This window comes from Neophocaena asiaeorientalis, unplaced genomic scaffold (genome assembly GCF_003031525.2).
Source record: "Neophocaena asiaeorientalis asiaeorientalis breed wild unplaced genomic scaffold, Neophocaena_asiaeorientalis_V1.1 scaffold392, whole genome shotgun sequence".
Classification (NCBI taxonomy): domain Eukaryota; kingdom Metazoa; phylum Chordata; class Mammalia; order Artiodactyla; family Phocoenidae; genus Neophocaena; species Neophocaena asiaeorientalis.
Window position 1 is genome coordinate 1,085,818 of NW_020174421.1, and position 18,956 is coordinate 1,104,773.

The 18,956-nt window shown below is 51.1% G+C and overlaps 2 protein-coding genes and 1 non-coding gene across 6 annotated transcripts in view; 2 read left to right on the plus strand and 1 right to left on the minus strand.

Annotated features, from left to right (window-relative positions):
• Nucleotides 1-509: 509 nt before the first annotated feature.
• RPL32 (ribosomal protein L32) lies at nt 510-5,288 on the plus strand. The gene is made up of 4 exons (XM_024756452.1): nt 510-587; nt 1,894-1,994; nt 2,605-2,786; nt 5,104-5,288. The coding sequence occupies exons 2-4, from the start codon at nt 1,899-1,901 to the stop codon at nt 5,231-5,233; spliced, it is 408 nt and encodes a 135-aa protein (XP_024612220.1). The 5' UTR covers nt 510-587; nt 1,894-1,898; the 3' UTR covers nt 5,234-5,288.
• Nucleotides 1,685-1,824, plus strand: LOC112407272 (small nucleolar RNA SNORA7). The gene has a single exon (XR_003004717.1). It is a non-coding gene; the product is annotated as a small nucleolar RNA SNORA7 (small nucleolar RNA).
• A 143-nt stretch (nt 5,289-5,431) lies between the features above and the next one.
• Nucleotides 5,432-18,956, minus strand: part of CAND2 (cullin associated and neddylation dissociated 2 (putative)) — a 29,177-nt gene continuing 15,652 nt past the window's right edge. For 3 of the 4 annotated variants that reach the window (XM_024756447.1, XM_024756448.1, XM_024756449.1), the window contains 7 exons: nt 17,903-18,044; nt 16,036-17,538; nt 13,943-14,038; nt 10,847-11,016; nt 9,343-9,507; nt 8,128-8,235; nt 5,432-6,994 (listed from right to left, as the gene is read on the minus strand). In XM_024756447.1, coding sequence (XP_024612215.1) covers nt 6,767-6,994; nt 8,128-8,235; nt 9,343-9,507; nt 10,847-11,016; nt 13,943-14,038; nt 16,036-17,538; nt 17,903-18,044 — 2,412 coding nt within the window. In that variant the 3' untranslated portion in view covers nt 5,432-6,766. Of the gene's footprint in view, nt 6,995-8,127; nt 8,236-9,342; nt 9,508-10,846; nt 11,017-11,215; nt 11,266-11,719; nt 11,773-13,942; nt 14,039-16,035; nt 17,539-17,902; nt 18,045-18,956 lie in introns of those variants that run through there. The other variant, XM_024756451.1, reaches the window with a different exon arrangement.

Sequence of the window (18,956 nt, forward strand, 5' to 3'; positions counted from 1 at the left end):
TTTTTTTTTTTTTTTTGGCGTCAAATCTCCATACTTCACTCTCTACATATGTAAAATGGGAAAACTAATAGAACTACCTCATGGAACTGTGCGAGGTCCACTGAACGAGAGCTGTTACAGTCTCATTGCTATTTATAAATTCACGTGAGAGAATTATTAAAATGTCGCTGTTTTGTTCCCTCCTGGCCACTAAGAGGCGCACTTCGGAAGAAGAAACGCGGGAGGCAGTATTCTAAAAGCTGGATTATCCTCCGGAGGAGCGGCTTCAATTCCTGGCGGAAGTGGATGCCTCCTCACCAGGTCTTAAGAGCTCAAAAACAATTCCAAGTTTTTACGTAGTCCAAACGGCAGGCATGAAAAGTTTTAGCGCTACTCCTAGATATTAACATCTAGGAAAACACAAGTATCCTCGAATTTTTTCACTATTATTTCTCTGGCTTGTCTATAGTATCTTTGAAGGACCAGAAGCCGAAAGTGCTCTCCTTTTCCCTGCCAGGACCCAAAGGTGAAGTCCCATCAGCCTCGCGCGTTACCTCCCCCTCTTTTCCTCGGCGGTGCCTACGGAGGTGGCCGCCATCTCCTACTCGGTGAGTGTTAATCGTTGGTCATCCTCGTCTCTGCGGTCTCCATCTGGCCCCATCGCTCCCTGCCGAGGAGGCCCGTCCTTCCGAGCACTCGTGTGGGTGGGCATGGCTCTTGTTGGTTGGCTGGACCACGTACAGGCACAGAGCGAAGCTGCCTGGAGGGTGATGGAGCTTCGCTTCCCAGGGCCGCTTGCTCTCCTACGGAGGCCGCCTGGGGTCAGAGCTGCGGACAGCTTGTTGGAGTCCTGGGGGCGCAGGGCGCCGGTTGGGGCTAGACTGAGGGGGCTCCTGGGGGCCGTGGCAAGACTGAGGGGGTTCCGGCCTTACGGCCCTGGGACACCTCGCTCAGCGATGTCTGCCCACGTGTATTCTTCTATGTCCGCTGCTCCACGCTCCCTCCTTTTCAGTTTTTGCTTCTGGGGTTGCCTCTGCGGCGGAACTGCCAAAAAAAACCAAAAAATCGAGCTGCGAGTCGAATAATTCATTTGACCGAAATTCTGGTAGCGGGTCAGGATCTCTGGGAACGTGAAGCCATATCCTGGTCTTCGAGGAAATCATTGGGGGTCGGGGGAAGTTCATTTATTGGACAGATTTACTGAGTAACTGCTGTGTGCTCAACAAAGAAATTGGTGGCCGTGAAGAGAACAAAAAGAGTGCTGCGGTAGAAAAGATAAGGTAGCCGAAAAGGGCGTCTTGAGGAACCTAACTTTTTAAAGCTGGTATTCGGATGATGGTCAGGTGGAACAGAACGTTCCAGGGCTTGGAAGGCATCTTAGAAGCACATGACGGTTTTGTGTATCTTTTGAGGGTGTCATAGAGCAGCAGCACCCTAGGGGAATTGCAGGTTTCTCTTTACCGCACATCTCTTGTGGTCCGCGCACTGCAGGTGTTCAGTGTGTAATATCTCCATTTAAAAGGTGAGAAAACTGAGATTCAGGTTCACGAAGATTGCCCAAAGCCTGCAATTGGGCCATCTCAGGGCCGGGACACTTTGTAGAATGAGATTTGCTGCCCTTTTGCAAAATTTCCCTTTGTGGTTAATTTGTTTTCGGTTAGCTGTCGGCATTCTTTCTTGGCTTTGACTGGGCAAGGTGACCCCTGACCTCCCAGGACCGCGTCTGGAGAATGGCTAGTATTCTGCCAGCTTCGGAGTCGGGAGGGAAAGCAAGCCTGGCAGAGGTACCCATTCCATTCCCAGTTTGCTCCGTAGCTGGTGATTGGAAGATACTCTGCAACAGGCCCCAGGCAGGGTGGGAAAGCCTCCTTCCAAGACTCATCTTTGACATGGTCTCTTGCCTGTTTCTTGAAGGCATCATGGCTGCCCTCAGACCCCTCGTGAAGCCCAAGATCGTCAAAAAGAGGACCAAGAAGTTCATCCGGCACCAGTCAGACCGATATGTCAAAATTAAGGTATGTGGCCCAGGACGGAAGTGTGTGTTGGGGTGAAGAAAGGGGTTCCTAAACAGGCTGTTGGGTTTCTCACATCCCCAACTCAGATGACCTCTGGTAGGTGAACTGGTCTGTGGGTGGTGGTAGAGTTCTCTAGAATCCCAGGTGTCTCTGCCTTATTGGCGCTCAGTCTCTTGATGTGTAAATTGAAATTTAAATGGCAAGGGACACTTGCCTGTTTTGAGGTGTCTAGAGGCTTATATTTGTTATATTTGAGGTGGCCTTATGACAATATGAGAGATAGATTACGCTTATTTCATAGACGAGAAAACTTAGGTGTTGATTGCGATGTTAAAAGCCATGCTTTTCACCTTACTTTATACATGGTCTCCTCGCATCCCATGGGTATGTAGTCTGCTTTTCCTTTGCTTGGAAGGAGTGTGAGTTTGGATCTGTATTCCTGCTGGTCAGATGCAGGAGCTCCTATTTTTTTCCACCAGAAAAAATGTAGTGAAATCCTGTTCCCTGGAGACAACTACTGTTCGGCACGTTTCCTTTTCATCTGGTCCCTTTCTTCTCCGAAAGGAAGAGTTGGCGTCTTCACAGACACTAACCGTGTGTTTTCTTTCAGCGGAACTGGCGGAAACCCAGAGGCATTGACAACAGGGTGCGCAGGAGATTCAAGGGCCAGATCTTGATGCCCAACATCGGTTACGGGAGCAACAAGAAAACAAAGCACATGCTGCCCAGCGGCTTCCGGAAGTTCCTGGTCCACAACGTCAAGGAGCTTGAAGTGCTGCTGATGTGCAACAAGTGAGCTGGGTCCCACCTCTGGGTTCAGGTGTCAGAAGCCTGCGTGTGTGAGCAGTTTGGGCAGGGACTCTGGACCTTCTGGAACGCGTCTGGAGGAGTGCTGTGTCCTCAGGAGCTTGGGTGATGCTTGTTGGGGACTGCAGAGTGCTTCCTTTGCTGGAGAGATGTGGGTTGGGAGCTGTCCTGAAAAGTGTAGAGACCAGGACCGGAAGAGTAAAAGTGGCTTTGCTTCAGCTTGACAGCGCGGCTCCTGCCGTAGCCTCTGGCAGTCATTTTCAGAACATTACTTATGCCGGGGATGGGGGTGGGGGGTGAAATGTAGCCTCAGATCTAAGGGACACTTTACACTGTGGCCACAGGTATCTCCAGAAGGCTATAGGAGTAGAGAGGAATTGCTGCCTCATTTTGGGCTGTGATCTGAAGTGGAGAAATGGGGGGAAGGCTGCAGGCAGAGAGGACAGCTTACACAGAGTTGTAGGGGTGCAAGAGGGTATGGGGGTTCACAGCATTATTTTAGCATTTTGAGAAATTTAGACAGTTGGCGAGCTCTGTGTGTAAGAGACTTTTGGTCTGCTTAGGGCCAGACTAGGGCAGTGGGATGAGAAAAGATTTCTCATGGGTAGTGATTTAGACGCAATTTTAATCTGGATTGGGGGAATGGTAATTTTTGGTTAAGCAGAGGACAGTTTGTTTTCTTCCCTTCCTGTTGAACAGGAGCTAAAAAACCTGCATTTTCTTGATGAGTTAGAAAGGACATGGGGAGAGTGACCAGTAAGATCTGTGTGTACGTATGTGTACAAAGATCTTTTACCTGTAGTAATTGTAGACACGAGTAATAAACGACCATTGTTCTCACTTTCAGAAATCTAGCCAGGCATTGAAATGCTGCAGATACTCTTTAGAAAGGATGAGCATAGGAATTAATGTTGGAGGCCCAAATTGCAGTAAGCAGGTCGATAGAGAATTGTGACAGGAAGATGCAATTTAATATCTTTTGTGTAGCAGAGATGATTGCTGTGCAGATGCAGTTGGTTGCCATAAGATAAATCTTTTTAATATTAGCTTGGCAGTTTGTATCAAGAGGCACAGAAATACTCTGGATCTAATTTAATTCACAAGTTCCATTTCTGGGCATTTATCTTGAAATAATTGAAAAGTAGGGAAACTGTAAGCTGATCGTTGCAGCAGTAACTGCACTATGTGTAACTGGTGGATGGTGGGGTTACAAGCGCCGGCTGGAATGTCGTGTGTACGTTAAAAACGGTTGTCGTGTATGGAAAACGCCCAAGCAGAGGGGAAAGTATTTGAAGTCTGCAGTGTGATTGTGATTATTAAATACACATGGATGAGGACTTGGGGAGTTTTTGAAAAATGAAAAAAGTATGATGCAACTTAAGTCTCCTTGGAAATAAAGATTGGGGAAATGTTTTAAGATATTGGACTTGAGTGGACTTCTTTACATAAAACAGAAGAAGTTCTCTGTCTGGATTGGTTTGTCTCTTGCTTTGAAGCTGTTTTCCTGCAGAGTTCTTAAAAAGAACCGCCCACTGCCTTGTTTAATCACTCCCTAGTCTTACTCCTCTCTCTGCTGAAATTCTTCCTGGGGTAGAGTGTCTTCTTAATTCAGTGTTGATGGCTTCATAAATCACTTCCTTACTGAAATGTGCTGATTAGGCCAATCTGTTGTCAAACTGGGGTGTGGTGTGGCTGTGAAGGAATGAATAGAACGGTACCTGGCACCAGCTCAGGAAATGTTAGGTGTTGTCATTCACTGGGTGAGTTTAGGCATTGTTACTTTTCAAGTTGATTTTGTCTGCAGCAAACAGGTAAAATGTTTACGGTCTGGGCTGGGGAGCCCTTGGCTTAATCAGGCTGCTGGGTTTTGCTGTTGGTTGCTTTGCAGAAGCAAAGCTTTTCACGGGCAAGTCCAAGCTCCCTGAGACCGCCTTGAGCTGGGCAGGCTGGTTCAAAGGACTGAGGGAGAACCTTTGAACCTGGAGTCTGGGGCTGAGCAATCCTGGCCTGTGTGTGACTTGGGAATTCACCTCCACTTTGTGGGCCTTGGTTTCCTCGTCTGTAAAATGGAGGTGCTACCTGGATTACAAGGCCGCTGGGAGGGTTAAACGAGAGGGATCATTACCAGGGAACACTTCAGAGCCGTGTTGCTAGTGCCGTGAAATTAGGGGAGTTAGCAGCTCCCCCCACTTCAGTGCTGTAGCTCTGGAAGCAGTGTGACCAGGGCTATTGCCTTCCCGGTGGAACACGTAAGTAAGTGTGTTTTCCAGGATGGCCTCCTTACGTGCCGATTCTCTTCCAGGTCTTACTGTGCTGAGATCGCGCACAACGTCTCCTCCAAGAACCGCAAAGCCATTGTGGAGAGAGCAGCCCAGCTGGCCATCAGAGTCACCAATCCCAACGCCAGGCTGCGCAGCGAAGAAAATGAATAAACAGCTCGTGTGCACGTTTCGTTTAATAAAACTGTAAAACGGCCATCTGGCATTTCCCCTTTGCTTTTACTCTTCAGTTTGTTTGACAGCTTGTCACAGAGATTGCTCTTTTGCCGGTTTGTGCTCTGTGGAACCTTCTGTTTGGAAGGCGTTTGTAAAGGATACGTGATCCTTCCTTCATGGGGCCCAGGCCTCAGGTGCCCAGAGCAGCCTTGGTCAGCTCCAGGTGGGCTCGGGAAGATGTGGCCCTCAGACCACGGTAGGTTCTGAGACCCCTGGTGAAGGACCTTGCATCTTGGAGCAAGTAGTCATTTTTAGCCTCGCTTTATAAAGTGAGGAATTATCCTGTGTGGTTCTTGTGAAGATTGAGGACAATCAAGTTTCCTTTTCAACTACAGTCCTAGACCTTAGTCAACAGTACCTAGAATTCAGCTGTTTTTTGAGGCTAAGAGGCCATTTTCCCAAGACATGGTATTATTAAGTGGCAGCACAGGTCACAAGGAACAGGGCATGTGGCACTCTATAGCACAAGGTTGGATTTAAGGCCCTTAGTTCAGTAGATAAATGCCTTACACGTTGGCTCCTGTTCAAAACTCAGTCTGAGACGTTTGAGTAAATTGTTGGTCATTGTGTGACTTCTTTGAAATGACGTGGGGAGCATTCTGATAGTCTTGACTACTGAGTAGAGGAACTGTGCAGAGAAAACAGTAACAGTTGAGGATCTGTCCTTTATTAACCTGGGATAGCAGAAAATTCTTTGGCCTGTCGCTTAATGTTTCTGTGTCCTTGATACTAAAAACTAGAAAGTACACGTTCACAAGCCACCTGGTTACACCTCGATGGGGGGACATGAAAGGTGGTTTGTACTTTTTCATTTGTGCTTTCCTGTCTCTCAGTTTGCTACCTAAGAGTTTTGGGATTAGAAAAAAAATTACATCTAATTCCCTACCCCGCTCACCTACCTCTGCAAAAATAATACACATTCCTGATTTATCACTGCCAATGAGAAATAAAGCATTTTGGATTCTAAAGTGTGAATAGCTCAGAGAGGTACCTGAGTTTTTAAGATGCCCAGCCAAAGCACTAATTTTTGGCACATCAGATCAGGTGAAAACGTGGGAGTAGTGTGAATGACACATCTGGGACAGCGGGGAGGAAGGCATCCAGCTGCCTCCTAAGCTTTTTGCAGCTGTGAGCACAAGTATTTCTAAATACTAAGTACTCGCTGAGGCTGGGACCCCCAGTTTGAAGGAGCCAGGCTGACCTGTGTGAAGTCACATCCATCTTCCGTGGAAGCTTTGGAAGAACTACCACACCCGCTTTGAATAACTGTCCTGAGTTAAAAGGGCCCAACTGTTGGCAGCCTTGCAGCTCTGACTGGGGTCCCTGGAGAAGGTGCCCGACCAGGAGAGGGAGGGCCCCAGTGAGATGGATAAGGGGCAAAAGTTAGAGGCCTGTGGTGCTGGGAGGGTGAGGCTCTGGCTTCAGTGGGCCTCCTTGTGAGTTGGGGTCCCCAGGGGCTGGGGGGGGGCACTAGCTGAGCTCCATGGAGTCTGTGCTGGGGGCTGAAGCAGAATCCTTCTGGATGCTTTCAAAGAGGGCAGCCAGCTCGGGGTTGGATCGAATTTGGGACGAGAAGTCAGCCATGATGGGGCTCTTCCCCACTTCTGGGATGGTCAGCAGGGCGGCCACTGCCCTCATCGCGGAGCGCTTCAGTTCATCTTGCTTCTCAAATTCCTGCTTCACAGAACCAGCTTTGACCTAAGGTGGGAAGCAATGAACAACGAGCCATCCTTTATTGAACACGGCCTTGCATTTCCCTGGTCACCTGTCATCCTCCCCAGCTCACGCGCCATCTCCTATCTTTATTTACTGCGCTTAAAGCAGGCTCTTGGCACCACCGGACTTCATGAGTGGGTTGCTGTGACAGCCTTCCAGCTGGCCTCTTACCCCCGGTCACGTCCTTGCCTCTGCCGCCCACTGTGCAGACAGGCTGGGGAGTAGACTTCCAAAGCTGCCTCGCCTGCTTTCCACTGCTTTATCCCCTCCCTCTCCCGCTTATTCACAGAATCTCAGGAATTTCCCCACTGCTTCTGCAATAAAGTCCAGATCCCTTCTGCTCTGCTCTCAGGACACTCAGCCCAGACAACACTCAGGCCCTTCCTTCCCTGAAGAGGCTCAGGTAAAGGTGAAAAGCTTGGCACTGGGGCTAGACAGTCCTGGGTTCCAACGGCTCTGCCCCCTAAGAGCTGTGACCCCTCTTTAAGCTCCCATCTAAAATACTCTGCTTTCTTTTTTGTTTTGTTTTGTTTTTTTTTAATACTCTGCTTTCTTTGTGGTTAATTCCTACTCTTCCAAAACCCAAATTAGTTTTGCATTCAGCAGGCATTTACTAGGTGTGACAGGCTCTGTTCTCCACGTGACAGCTTTCCGTGAGCCTTCTGCCCCAGATCCTCACCGGACCTTGAGGCACTCCAGGCTAACTGCCCTATACCAATCAATGAATCAGTCAGTGACTTCTATCTTTCTAAGGGTCTGACTCAGTTTCCCAATTAGGATGTGAGAGGAGGGAGTCCACCATGTTCAATGTTGCATCCCTAGTACCTTGCACAAGGCCCAACACTCAGGAAGTGTTTAATGAGTGAAAAAGCTAGGTTTGAATTCCAGCTCTGCAATTTACTAACTGTGTAGCCTCAGTCAATAACTTAACCTCTCTGAACCTTTGTTTCCCTGTGTGTATTATGCTAAGAATAAGTACTCTGTAGGGCAATGATAATGATCAAATAAACCACTTCATACACCACCTGTACTGCAGGAGATTCTCAGTAAACAGTAACCATGAACTATCTGCAGAGAACCCAGCAGGTGCGCCCAGGGCTGGGCAGGGGGCTTACCTTAGCGGTACAGGTGGCCCTGAGGGGCTCGATGAGCCGGTCCACCCTCTGCAGGACAGGCACAGGACACAGGGTAGCTAGTCGGGCGAGCATGATGAAGGTCAGCATCTGCCCAGGAGGAAGGAGACAGTTCTTGGTGAAATGGCCCAGGACAGAAAGGAGCAGGCCCTGGGGAAAAGCAGAGGTCTGGAGCTCAAGCCCAAGCTCTAGCAGCCAGCCTGCCTGCCTGCCACACTGACCTGTGTGTACTGGCACTCACCAGATATTGGTTGACGAAATTAAGGAATGTTTTTGTGCATTTTCCCGGGAAAGACTGAGATTTACAACAGTGGTTCTCTCTAGGTGGAGTGGAACTTTTTGGCGATTACTACTCACTTTCCTATTCACTTTTAGATTGTCTAAACCCTTTAAGACAAGCATAATTCCTTTTGATTATTTTACACTGGTTTTTTGTTACAAAAATGATTCATGTTCATTGTATGTATTTTAAAAAGCTACAAGGATAGAAAGTAAAACCTGTCTCCCTCACAGGTAATAAAAAAATGGCCCAAACTTCTACAACTCACTTATCACCTAACAGTGAGTCTTGGCCACCTTCCATGCCAGCACAGAGATCCCTCTCCGTCCTTGTAATGCTGCCAGGATCCCATCCATGGCTGGAGGGACCCGGTTTACTGAGCCAGCTCCCCATGAGTGGACATTTTGGTAGCTGCCAGCCTTTCCCAACTCCCAGAAAGCTGTGGAGAACCATCTCTCACATAAAACTCTGAATGTATTTGTATTTTTGAGTCAGTTCCATGAAGTCAGTTCATGGAGTGTCTAAGAATTCTAAATTTTAAAATGTTTCTAAGGTATAGGGATATTTGTATATGTATAGCTGATTCACTTTGTTATAAAGCAGAAACTAACACACCATTGTAAAGAAATTATACTCCAATAAAGATGTTAAAAAAAATTCCCCCCAAAATTAAAATGTTTCTAAATTCTACATTTTTCTAGTTCTGGTCAAACCATCCTCCCAAGAGCTTGCCCAGTGTAGACTCCCACCAAAGGTGTGAGACGTGAGTTCTTTTTCTTATTGTTAAAGAACAAAGCAGCTGTTTTCATGGGGGCGCCTGGGGCAGGGGTGGGGGACAAACAAGAAGTGGGCCCTGTGGCGCCTGGCTGTCCTCCCGCTGCGGCATGGGCCTGGGTCCGGCAGGGGGCTCGTCCTACCCGGATGTCATAGTGGTCCTTCAGGCCGTCCTCCACGTGGTTCAGGAACTCGCAGATGTCCAGCTGGCCCAGGCAGCTCTCGAGCAGCGAGTACATGCACTCGAAGGCTGCCTTCCGCACATCCAGCCCATCGTCCACCGTGTGCTTAAAGGGCCCCATCTCCACCTGCAGGAGGGAGGGATGACAGCGGGCTGGGGGCTGTGACCCCAGGGCATAAGGACACCTTCCCAGGTTCCTGCTGCACCCCTCCCCCTCTGCTGTTCAGTACTGCGTCCCATCCCCAAATCATGCCTTAGGCCCTTAAGTCTCCATGCCTTTGCTCAGCCCACGATGACTTTTGATAATAATAGTAACAGTAATTATAATTACAATGATTAGAATCTACTGAGCAGTTATGATGTGCCAGGCCCTGTGCTGAGTGCTTGACAGATGACATGTGACTCATTCAACAGTCCCAGGAAGACAGTGTTACTATTAACTCCATTTAATATATGAGGAAACTAAGGCTCAGAAAGGTTAACTAACTTGCCCAAGGACACTAGCCCAAGCTAGTAAATAGCTCAACCAGAATTAAAACCCCAGGTCTCTCTGAAGTTATAACCAGAAGGCTCTGCTCTTAATGGTAACTCCTTCTTACCCCTCAAAGCCCAGCTCAAATGTCCCCTCCTTTTGGAAAACTTTCCTAACCCCTCTAAACAGAGTCACATCCTCCTCAGCAATGCCAGGTGGTTCAGCCCTTCTCATTATATCGTGCGATGACTTGGCTGTTCAATGACTTTTAATCTCTGCCTCTTAAATCCTAACTTCACCAAGTGCTCTAAGTAACTTAAATAATCAGCAGAGAGGGTATCCCTCCCTCTCCTTCAGGAGGCCATGAGCTCCCTGGTGCCTCATGTCTGGTCCTGGCGCCTGGACGCAGGGCTGGTGCTCCACGAACACCTGCTCAATGTCGAGTGATAACAAGAGTTGCTGGGGCTTCCTTGGTGGCGCAGTGGTTGAGAGTCCTCCTGCCGATGCAGGGGACGCAGGTTCGTGCCCCTGGTCCGGGAAGATCCCACATGCCGCGGAGCGGCTGGGCCCGTGAGCCATGGCCGCTGAGCCTGCGCGTCCGGAGCCTGTGCTCCGCAACGGGAGAGGCCACAGCAGTGAGAGGCCCGCGTACCGCAAAAAAAAAAAAACAAAAAACAACCAAGAGTTGCTGACGTTTACTGAGCACCGACTGCGTGCCAGGAGCAGTTCTGAGCACTTGTAGGATTTAACTCATTAAAAATCTTCTCAACAACCCTATAATGTGGACACGGTTATTTCCCTCCCTTTGCCCGTGAGGAGAAACTGAGGTTTAGAGAGGATCGCGTTGCCCCGGCCAGGGTCACACAGCTGGGAAGTGGAGGGGCAAACCTGACCCCGTGGGCCGGACCTGCTCTGATGAGCTTGACCCTAACCCTCGCCCCAGCCGCAGGAGTCAGACCCAAGGGCTCCCGGCTCTGTCCTCCCACGGCTTCACCTCTCGGATGAGGTCCCGGCGGATCTTCGTCTCCTGGTAGAGGAGGGGCAGGATGTCGTCCAGCAGGTCACGGACCAGTGAGGGCTTGTTGTGCACGGCGGAGTTGAAGAAAGCCAGGGTGGCCCGGCGCACATTCAGGTCTGGGTCCTGCAGGCTCTCCATGAACTCTCCTGGCGGAAAGACCAGAGGTGGTGTGGGGGGCAGCACAGCCAAACACAAACCACCCCCACCCCACCGTGCTTATCTGGTTAACGGGAGCCGTGCAGACCTGGCTGGACGGGGACAAATGTGTTCTGAGCATCTACTCTGCGCAACAAACCTTCAAAGTCCAGATAAGAATGCGGACTTGAGTCTGGCCTAGGTTCAGATCCAGGCTTGACCACGTCCTGTGGCACCTTGGACAGCCTCAATGTCCTCAACTGTAAAATGGGTGTAACAGTAGTACCTACACTGTAGGACTGGTTTTAGGATTAAAAATGTGGTGATGTCTACAAAGCACACAGCAGAGCACCAGGTGAGGACTCTATAAATGTTAACTTGATTTTATTTCAGATGAGAATGCTGAAGATAAGAGAGGTGAAGAGACTTACACAAAATCACACAGCATTTCTTTTCGTACAGGTTAGACTGTTTAATAACTATGTTAATGTTTTATATATTCAATAAATAAATAAAATCAAGAATGGGAGGGATCCCTAAAAAAAAAACCAACTGTATTTCAAATGATTAATATAACCACCCAGGTTATGAAGGAGAAAACAACTCACCTAAGTAACTTCCAAAGCATTGGGACAAGATGCCCTCAGGCTAAAGACAAAATTATAAACGAATTCTGATTTTTCACAGATAAGGGTTAGCAATTCTCATGACTACCTTCTGTGTATTCCAGGATTAAGTGAATAAGTATCTCAGGAGCTGGGTTTCTCCTGTAACAGAAGGGTATATAGAAAGGGAAAAGGCTAGCATGAACCCTGTGGTGTTGGACTGGAATATATATGTGTGTCTGACTATGTACATAAAGTCATACATACTTAGATTTCCTGATTCTGTCTGCTGAGAGGGCCTCGAAGTAATGGCACCCCAGTAGCAATGAGCACACCTAGTGCTCAGATCTTGGATTCTGAATACTATTCTCCACTAAAAGGAATCAGGCTCCTTGGAGAAATGGTTGATTCCAGGGCTGGGGCAGGAAAGGTTCAAGATGGGTTGGGAGCACTTTATTGTGCCAAAAGGTAAGGAGATGCTCAAAGAATGATGGAAACATATCAACAGAACATAAGCAGCAGCTTGAAGGGCTCCCACTGGCTAAATGTGAGACAATCTTGGGAATCAAAATAAAGACAGTAATAGATTATAACCCATTGAGTGAAATACAAATCCCTGAGTCTATAATGATATGAACAAATCAATGAATAAATAAATGGGGGAAAAGGAAAAGTTACTTCTGAGAACAAAATGCAAACTAATAAATATGGGAGGAAGGCTGGAATTAGAAAGTTGTCATTTAGCAACTGTCAGTAATCATTTATTCAGGCAAGAAACCACAATGGATGCAAAACTTAGTGGGCAAAAATTTGATGAGGAAGAAAATATTTCAAAAGGCTTAAAAATACTTATTCATGGGGCTTCCCTGGTGGCACAGTGGTTGAGAGTCCGCCTGCCGATGCAGGGGACACGGGTTCGTGCCCCGGTCCGCGAGGACCCCACATGCCACAGAGCGGCTGGGCCCGTGAGCCATGGCCGCTGAGCCTGCATGTCCGGAGCCTGTGCTCCGCAATGGGAGCAGCGGTGAGAGGCCCACGTACCGCAAAAAAAAAAAAAAAAAAAACTACAATGAGGTATCACGCCACACCCGTCAGAATGGCCATCATCAAAAAATCTACAAACAATAAATGCTGGAACGGGTGTGGAGAAAAGGGAACCCTCCCACACTGTTGGTGGGAATGTAAATTGGTGCAGCCACTATGGAAAACAGTATGGAGGTTCCTTAAAAAGCTAAAAACAGAACTACCATATGACCCAGCAATCCTGCTACTGGGCATATACCCAGAGAAAACCATAATTTGTAAATATACATGCACCCCAATGTTCACTGCAGCACTATTTACAACAGCCAGGACATGGAAGCAACCTAAATGTGCACAGACATAGGAGTGCATAAAGAAGATGTGGTACATATATACAATGGAATATTACTCAGCCATAAAAAAGAACAAAATAATGCCATTTGCAGCAATATGGATGGACCTAGAGATTGTCATACTGAGTAAAGTAAATCAGACACAGAAAGACAAATATTATATGATATCGCTCATACATGGAATCTAATTTTAAAAAACAATACAAGGGCTTCCCTGGTGGCACGGTGGTTAAGAATCCGCCTGCCAATGCAGGGGACATGGGTTCCAGCCCTGGTCCAGGAAGATCCCACGTGCCACGGAGCAACAAAGCCCATGCGCCCCAACTACCGAGCCTGTCCTCTAGAGCCCGCAAGCCACAACTACTGAGTCCACATGCCACAACACTGAAGCCCACACACCTAGAGCCCATGCTCTGCAACAAGAGAAGCCATCACAACTAGAAGCCCGTGCACCACAAAGAAGAGTAGCCCCCGCTCGCCGCAACTAGGGAAAGCCTGCGCGCAACAACGAAGACCCGATGCAGCCAAAAATAAATAAATAAATTTATAAAAAACAAAACAATACAAATGAACTTATCTACAAAACAAGAACAGACTTACAAATGTCAAAAGCAAACGTATGGTTACCAAGGGGCTGGTGGGGAGGGATAAATTGGGAGATTGGGATGGACGTATACCCACTCCTATATGTAAAATAGATAACTAATAAGAACCTGCTGTAGAGCACAGGGAACTCTACTCAATACTCTGTAATGGCCTATATGGGAAAAGAATCTTTAAAAAAAGAGTGGGCAGAGATATAGGTATAACTGATTCACTTTGCTATGCACCTGAAACTAACACAGCATTGTAAATCAATTATACTCCAATAAAAATTAAAAAAAAAAGAAAAATCAGCTCAAGCCCAAAAACAGGGTGGAGGTGACCAAAGGGGGCAGAGGGGCGGGGGCACTCACCAACGAAGGTCTTCAGGATGGGGTCGATGGGGTGCGGCTGGTCCGAGATGAGGAACTTGAGGGCTGTGATGACGGTGCAGCGGGTGTGTGGCTGACCTGCAGGACGGGAGGGGGCACTTGGGGCTGGCGCGGCGGGTCCCGGACACCCGCAGGCCGGAGGGCGCTGAGGCTCCCCTCGCCTCCGTGGGAGACAGAACCACGTCTCCTCCCCACACGAAACGCCCCGCACATCTCTGGGGAAGCTGATGCTACCACTTTCCTTGGCAGCCCAGAATCGCCCCTGAATTCTTCCTACTTCGGCTGAGAGCGTAAAACTGCCAGCTCTCAGGCAGCCACACCAAGGACAGGAACGGACGAGAACCCAGGACAGGGCTCAAGCCGAAGAAAGACCTCTCTGCCCAGGCCTTGGGGCTGCATCCTAGTTTTCAGACACATTATCTCAATTAATCCTCAGGATTAATTAATCCTAGTCACCGGTTGATAATAATAAAAAATCACATAGGGCTTCCCTGGTGGCACAGTGGTGGAGAGTCCGCCTGCCGAAATTAATAAAAATTCTTCTTAATCTCCATTTTACACGAGGAGAGACTGGAATGGTTAAATTCACATCTAACGTCACCCAGCAGGTCCAGAATTCACCAGCTGCTTCTGAGCCCTCTCTGTAGGCTTCTCCAAGGAGGGAGCAGTTATGCTTCAAGCAGGCTGAACTCACTTAATTTTGCTTTTCTGCTTGCTTTCTGAGTAGAGAAGCGGCAGAAAGGGAAGGGAGTACACTTCCCATTAGGGTGAAGGAGATTAGTTGGCAGCTTCCACCCCTCCGGCACACAGCACTGAATGGGTTAAGGCTGTTTCCATCCAAGACTGCAGTTCAAGACTCAGCAGAAAGTTTACAATCTGAAGCTAGGGTATGAGTGAGTGAGTTACTGACTTCAGACTTGTAGTTTTTTCCTTTTCTCTTTCCATCCTGACTGGCTCCTAAGAAGATTCAGGGTGGGTGATAAAGGTAATACACATAGAAGAGAATTAACTGAATTAAGAAGAACGAGGCCAAGGACAAAGTGAAATGGAAACCAGAGTGAGGGGCATGCAGCGAGAAGCAACTAGAAAGTCCTATGAACTTGCTAGAAGCAGGCCGCTGATTCGGCTCTAAGCATCCCAGCAGCCAGCAGTAAATAGGAAATGTGACTGGTTAGCTGGTTCAACAGCGGGCACGAGGTCTAAACAAATCTGAACTTAGAAAAGGCAGGGCTGCCCCTCATCCCAAGACTCTTGCCTCCCAAGGTTCCTCGTGAAGAGCCCTGTGCGGTGTTAACAGGTGAGGTCCTCAACGTGGTTGTCCTGCCCACACACCGGTGAGGGCCCAGAGCTGCTGCTTGTATACCAGCAACCCAGGAAGGGCTTAACTGGAATCACTGACACAGCAGCGACAGTGGATACTAGCAATACTAATTAGGTACCACCCACTATACCAAGCACTTTGGCTGCATTATGTCAACTAACACAGCACTGACCCTACGGGGACCAGGGGACTAGCTCAAGGCCTGGAGGCCTTTCGCCCTCAGGGGCTTTCACCTGCCTAAGAGCCCACAGTCCACCTGCCCGCTTTCTTCCCCCCTGAGCTGCAGAACACCCCGACGCGCCCTAACCCCAGAACATAAGACCTGCCTTCCTCACCCCTTCCCTGGCCCTCTCCACACCCCGGGGCCTGGCATCCAATCCTAGCCCACGTTTACATTTGCTCCTGCCTCATGCTAGCCCGACACAGCTGCATTCTGCAGGCTGCCGTTTCCGGCCCCTCAGAGAACTGCCTTTACTAACCCTCACCTGGAGCACAAGGCTGCTGTCCACAACAAGTGGCACCGCGAAAAGTTTATTTGTTGGAAGGACACATCAAGGATTCTGTCCCCTCCATCCCAGACGGTCCCACAGGAAGAGGCCTTTAAATCTCAGGAAACACTGTTTTTAATGGCTCCTCTGCCTTGAACCTTGTCAACACTGTGACTCTCAGACCTGACTACCTGAATAAGTTCACCCTATGTGGACCTCTGCCCACCTCCGATCTGGGCTGCCTTTGCCCACCCCTGTGCCCCTACCTGCAGCAAGTTGCTTCCGGAACCGCGGCAGGAGGAAAGGAGGGTTCACGAGGACCAGCTTCCCGAGGCACTCGGCCACCACCCCCCGGGTGCCCTCCTCGGCGCCCTCGCAGCGCTGGAACAGCAGGGCCCAGATGTCCTCGGTGTAGGGCTTCAGGCTGTCGGGCTGGGCGGCCCCCAGGGCCTCCCGGAGCGAGTGTAGCAGCAGGTACCGCCGCCGGGGCTCGGCCTCCATCTGCCCCAGCAGGAAGGGCAGAAAGTCAGGCAGGTTCCCCGCACCCACGCGGCCCAGCGCGTAGGAGGCAGCTGCCCTCACGTCCTCGCTGGGCGAGCCCAAGGCTTCCAGGAGCACCGCCTTCAGCTCCCGCTGGGGGCCCGGCCCGGCCACCTGGCCCACCTCGGCCAGCGACAGGAAGGCCAGGACCTTGACCCCTGGGCTCGAGCTGGGCGACCTGGCATCGGAGACCAGGCGGTTGACTGTGCCCGCCACCTCCTGGGGACAGGCCACCGCGAGGGCCGCCACGCACCGAGCCAGCGAGTGGAACACCTGCTTGTGCAGGCCGGGCCCGCCGTCCGCCACCTGCTCGTAAACGGGCGCCGTGAGCAGGCCAACGAGCTCGGCGTAGTCCACGCACGGCGGCCGGGTCCCCACCAGGGCCTGTAGGAAGCCTTCGGCGGCCGCTAGCACACCGGCCGGCAGGAGGGGCGAGCGCAGCAAACGCAGCAGCTCTGCCAGCACAGGGCCGCTGACCTCGGCCAACGAGTCTGGCTGGGCGCGGGTCACGGTGGCGAGGAAGTCCACAGCCAGCTGGGCCACGTGCATGTCGTTCTCACTGACAAGGGAGGGCAGCTCGGCCAGCACGGCTCGCACGGCGGATGGCGGGAGGCCGAGGCCCTGACTCTGGGCTAGGGCGGCCAGGGCGGCCAGTGTGGCCAGCCGCAGCGCCCGCTGGTTCTTCCGCAGGAACGAGGCCAGAATGGGCAGCGCCTCGGCTAGTATGGGCTGCAGGTCGATCCGCAGTGGGGACACAGCCACCAGTGTCAGCGCCTTGACGGCAGAAAGCCGGGTGATCTCATTCCGCAGGCGGTCCAGGAAAAGCAAGAGTGACGGCTCCAGGTTATCCCCGAGCCGGTCACCCAGGTGGCCCACGAGGTGGCCCATGCAAGAGATGGCCCGCTCCTTCACCTCCTGGTCCAGGTCGGTGGCACGAAGCCGTGCCAGGGTGGCCGCGGACATCTCTCCAATGTAGGGCTCGGGGTCCAGCATCCGAGGCCCGTCCAGCGGCCACAGGGCCCTCACCAGCTCCTGGAGCACCAGCAGGGCCTCGGCTGCAATCTTGTAGAAAGGGTCAGCCACGCAGGCCATCACAGGTGGCAGGAGAGCGGGCAGCTGGGGGTGGAAGGCCTCAGCTGGCTCTGTGCCCAGCAGCCCCTGCAGGAAAGCCAGGGCATCCATCCGGATGGTGGAGGAGCTGGAGCGGTCCGCCAGCGAGAAGACGATGCCTGGGGGTGGGGAGGTGGGGGGGTGGGAGGCAAGGTTACCAGGCCACAGACCCTGACCCAACTCAGCCCTCCCTGGATGCAGGGGTGGAGTACCCTCAGGCGTCTGAGCTGGACCCAGGCACCTGGGATCTCATGCAGCGGATTCTATGAGGTCAGGGCTTGGCCAGGGCCAGGGCTGAGGACACAGGCCAGGAAACCTATTTAAAAACAGAACATGGGGCCTGCACCCCGGCCCTGTTTTCACTGCTGGCAGTGGGGAGCCACTGTAGGTTGCTGAACAGGGGCACTCTCAGGGATTGGGGGCTGGGGTCTGGGTTCAGGAAGAAGCCCAGAACAGCAGACACTGGGTTCCAGTCCATCCTACCTGCTACCAGCACGGGCATGTGCTCTGCCAGGCTGCCCGGGAGGACGCCTGCCAGCTCGGTGAGGAGGCTGAAGCAACCCTGGCGGGCCCTGACACTCCGATCTTTAAGCTGCTTCTGCAGGGCCTTAATCACAAGAGGCACCTGTGGATGGAGGGCGGAGGTCAGTGACCACCCGGGAACCTCCACACCCCACCCACTACTGGGGGACTCGGCCCGGGCACCTGCCCATGGAGGACCCCCAGCGTGGAGAGGATCATTCCACCCCAAGCTTCCCATCACTTGCTCTGTACCAGGCACCTGATTCCACACTCACCTTCTGAGGTGGGTACTAGTCCTGTGCCCAGCTGACAGATGGGAAACAGGCACAGAGTTGAAGTAACTTGCTCAAGGTCACCGGGCAGTGTGGTTCTCACTCCTACACCTGGTGAGGGTGAAGCACTGGGGCCCCCTTCCCTCCTCCAGCGAGATTCCCTCCCCAGGGAGCTCATCCACTTCCGAGTTGAGGATTCCCCTGAAGCAATGACTCCTAGATCTACATCTCTGACACGAGACTTGTGTGCCGACTGCCCGCCAGACACCTCTACTCCGGCATCCAACGAGGGCTTCGAACATAAATGTCCAGAACAGAACTCTAGACATGCCCCCGCTCCACCCTCCACCATGTCAGGGACTGCACTATTTTTAGCCAGAGCCCCGAACTCACATGACACCTCCCTGCCTCTTGCCTTTCACATCCATCTGCAAACCCCAAAACTATCTCTCAAGTCCGCCCACCTGTCCCCCTGCCCCCTGCCCAAGGCACCAAGCCCTTTCACCTGCACAGCTGCAGCGGCCTCCAGCCCGTTACAATCCATTCCCCACACAGCAGCCAGCGTGAGCCTTTTCAAATGTGAGTGGGATCCCATAATCCCCCTCCCGTGGCATCTACCCTCTTAGAATAAAACTGAACCCCCTTGCTGTGGCCTGGAACCCTCCTCGTGCTGTTGGCTATCTGCCCGAGACTGTGTGGTCCAGGGGCAGGGACTTCATCTGTCTTGCCCCCTGTTGTGCCCC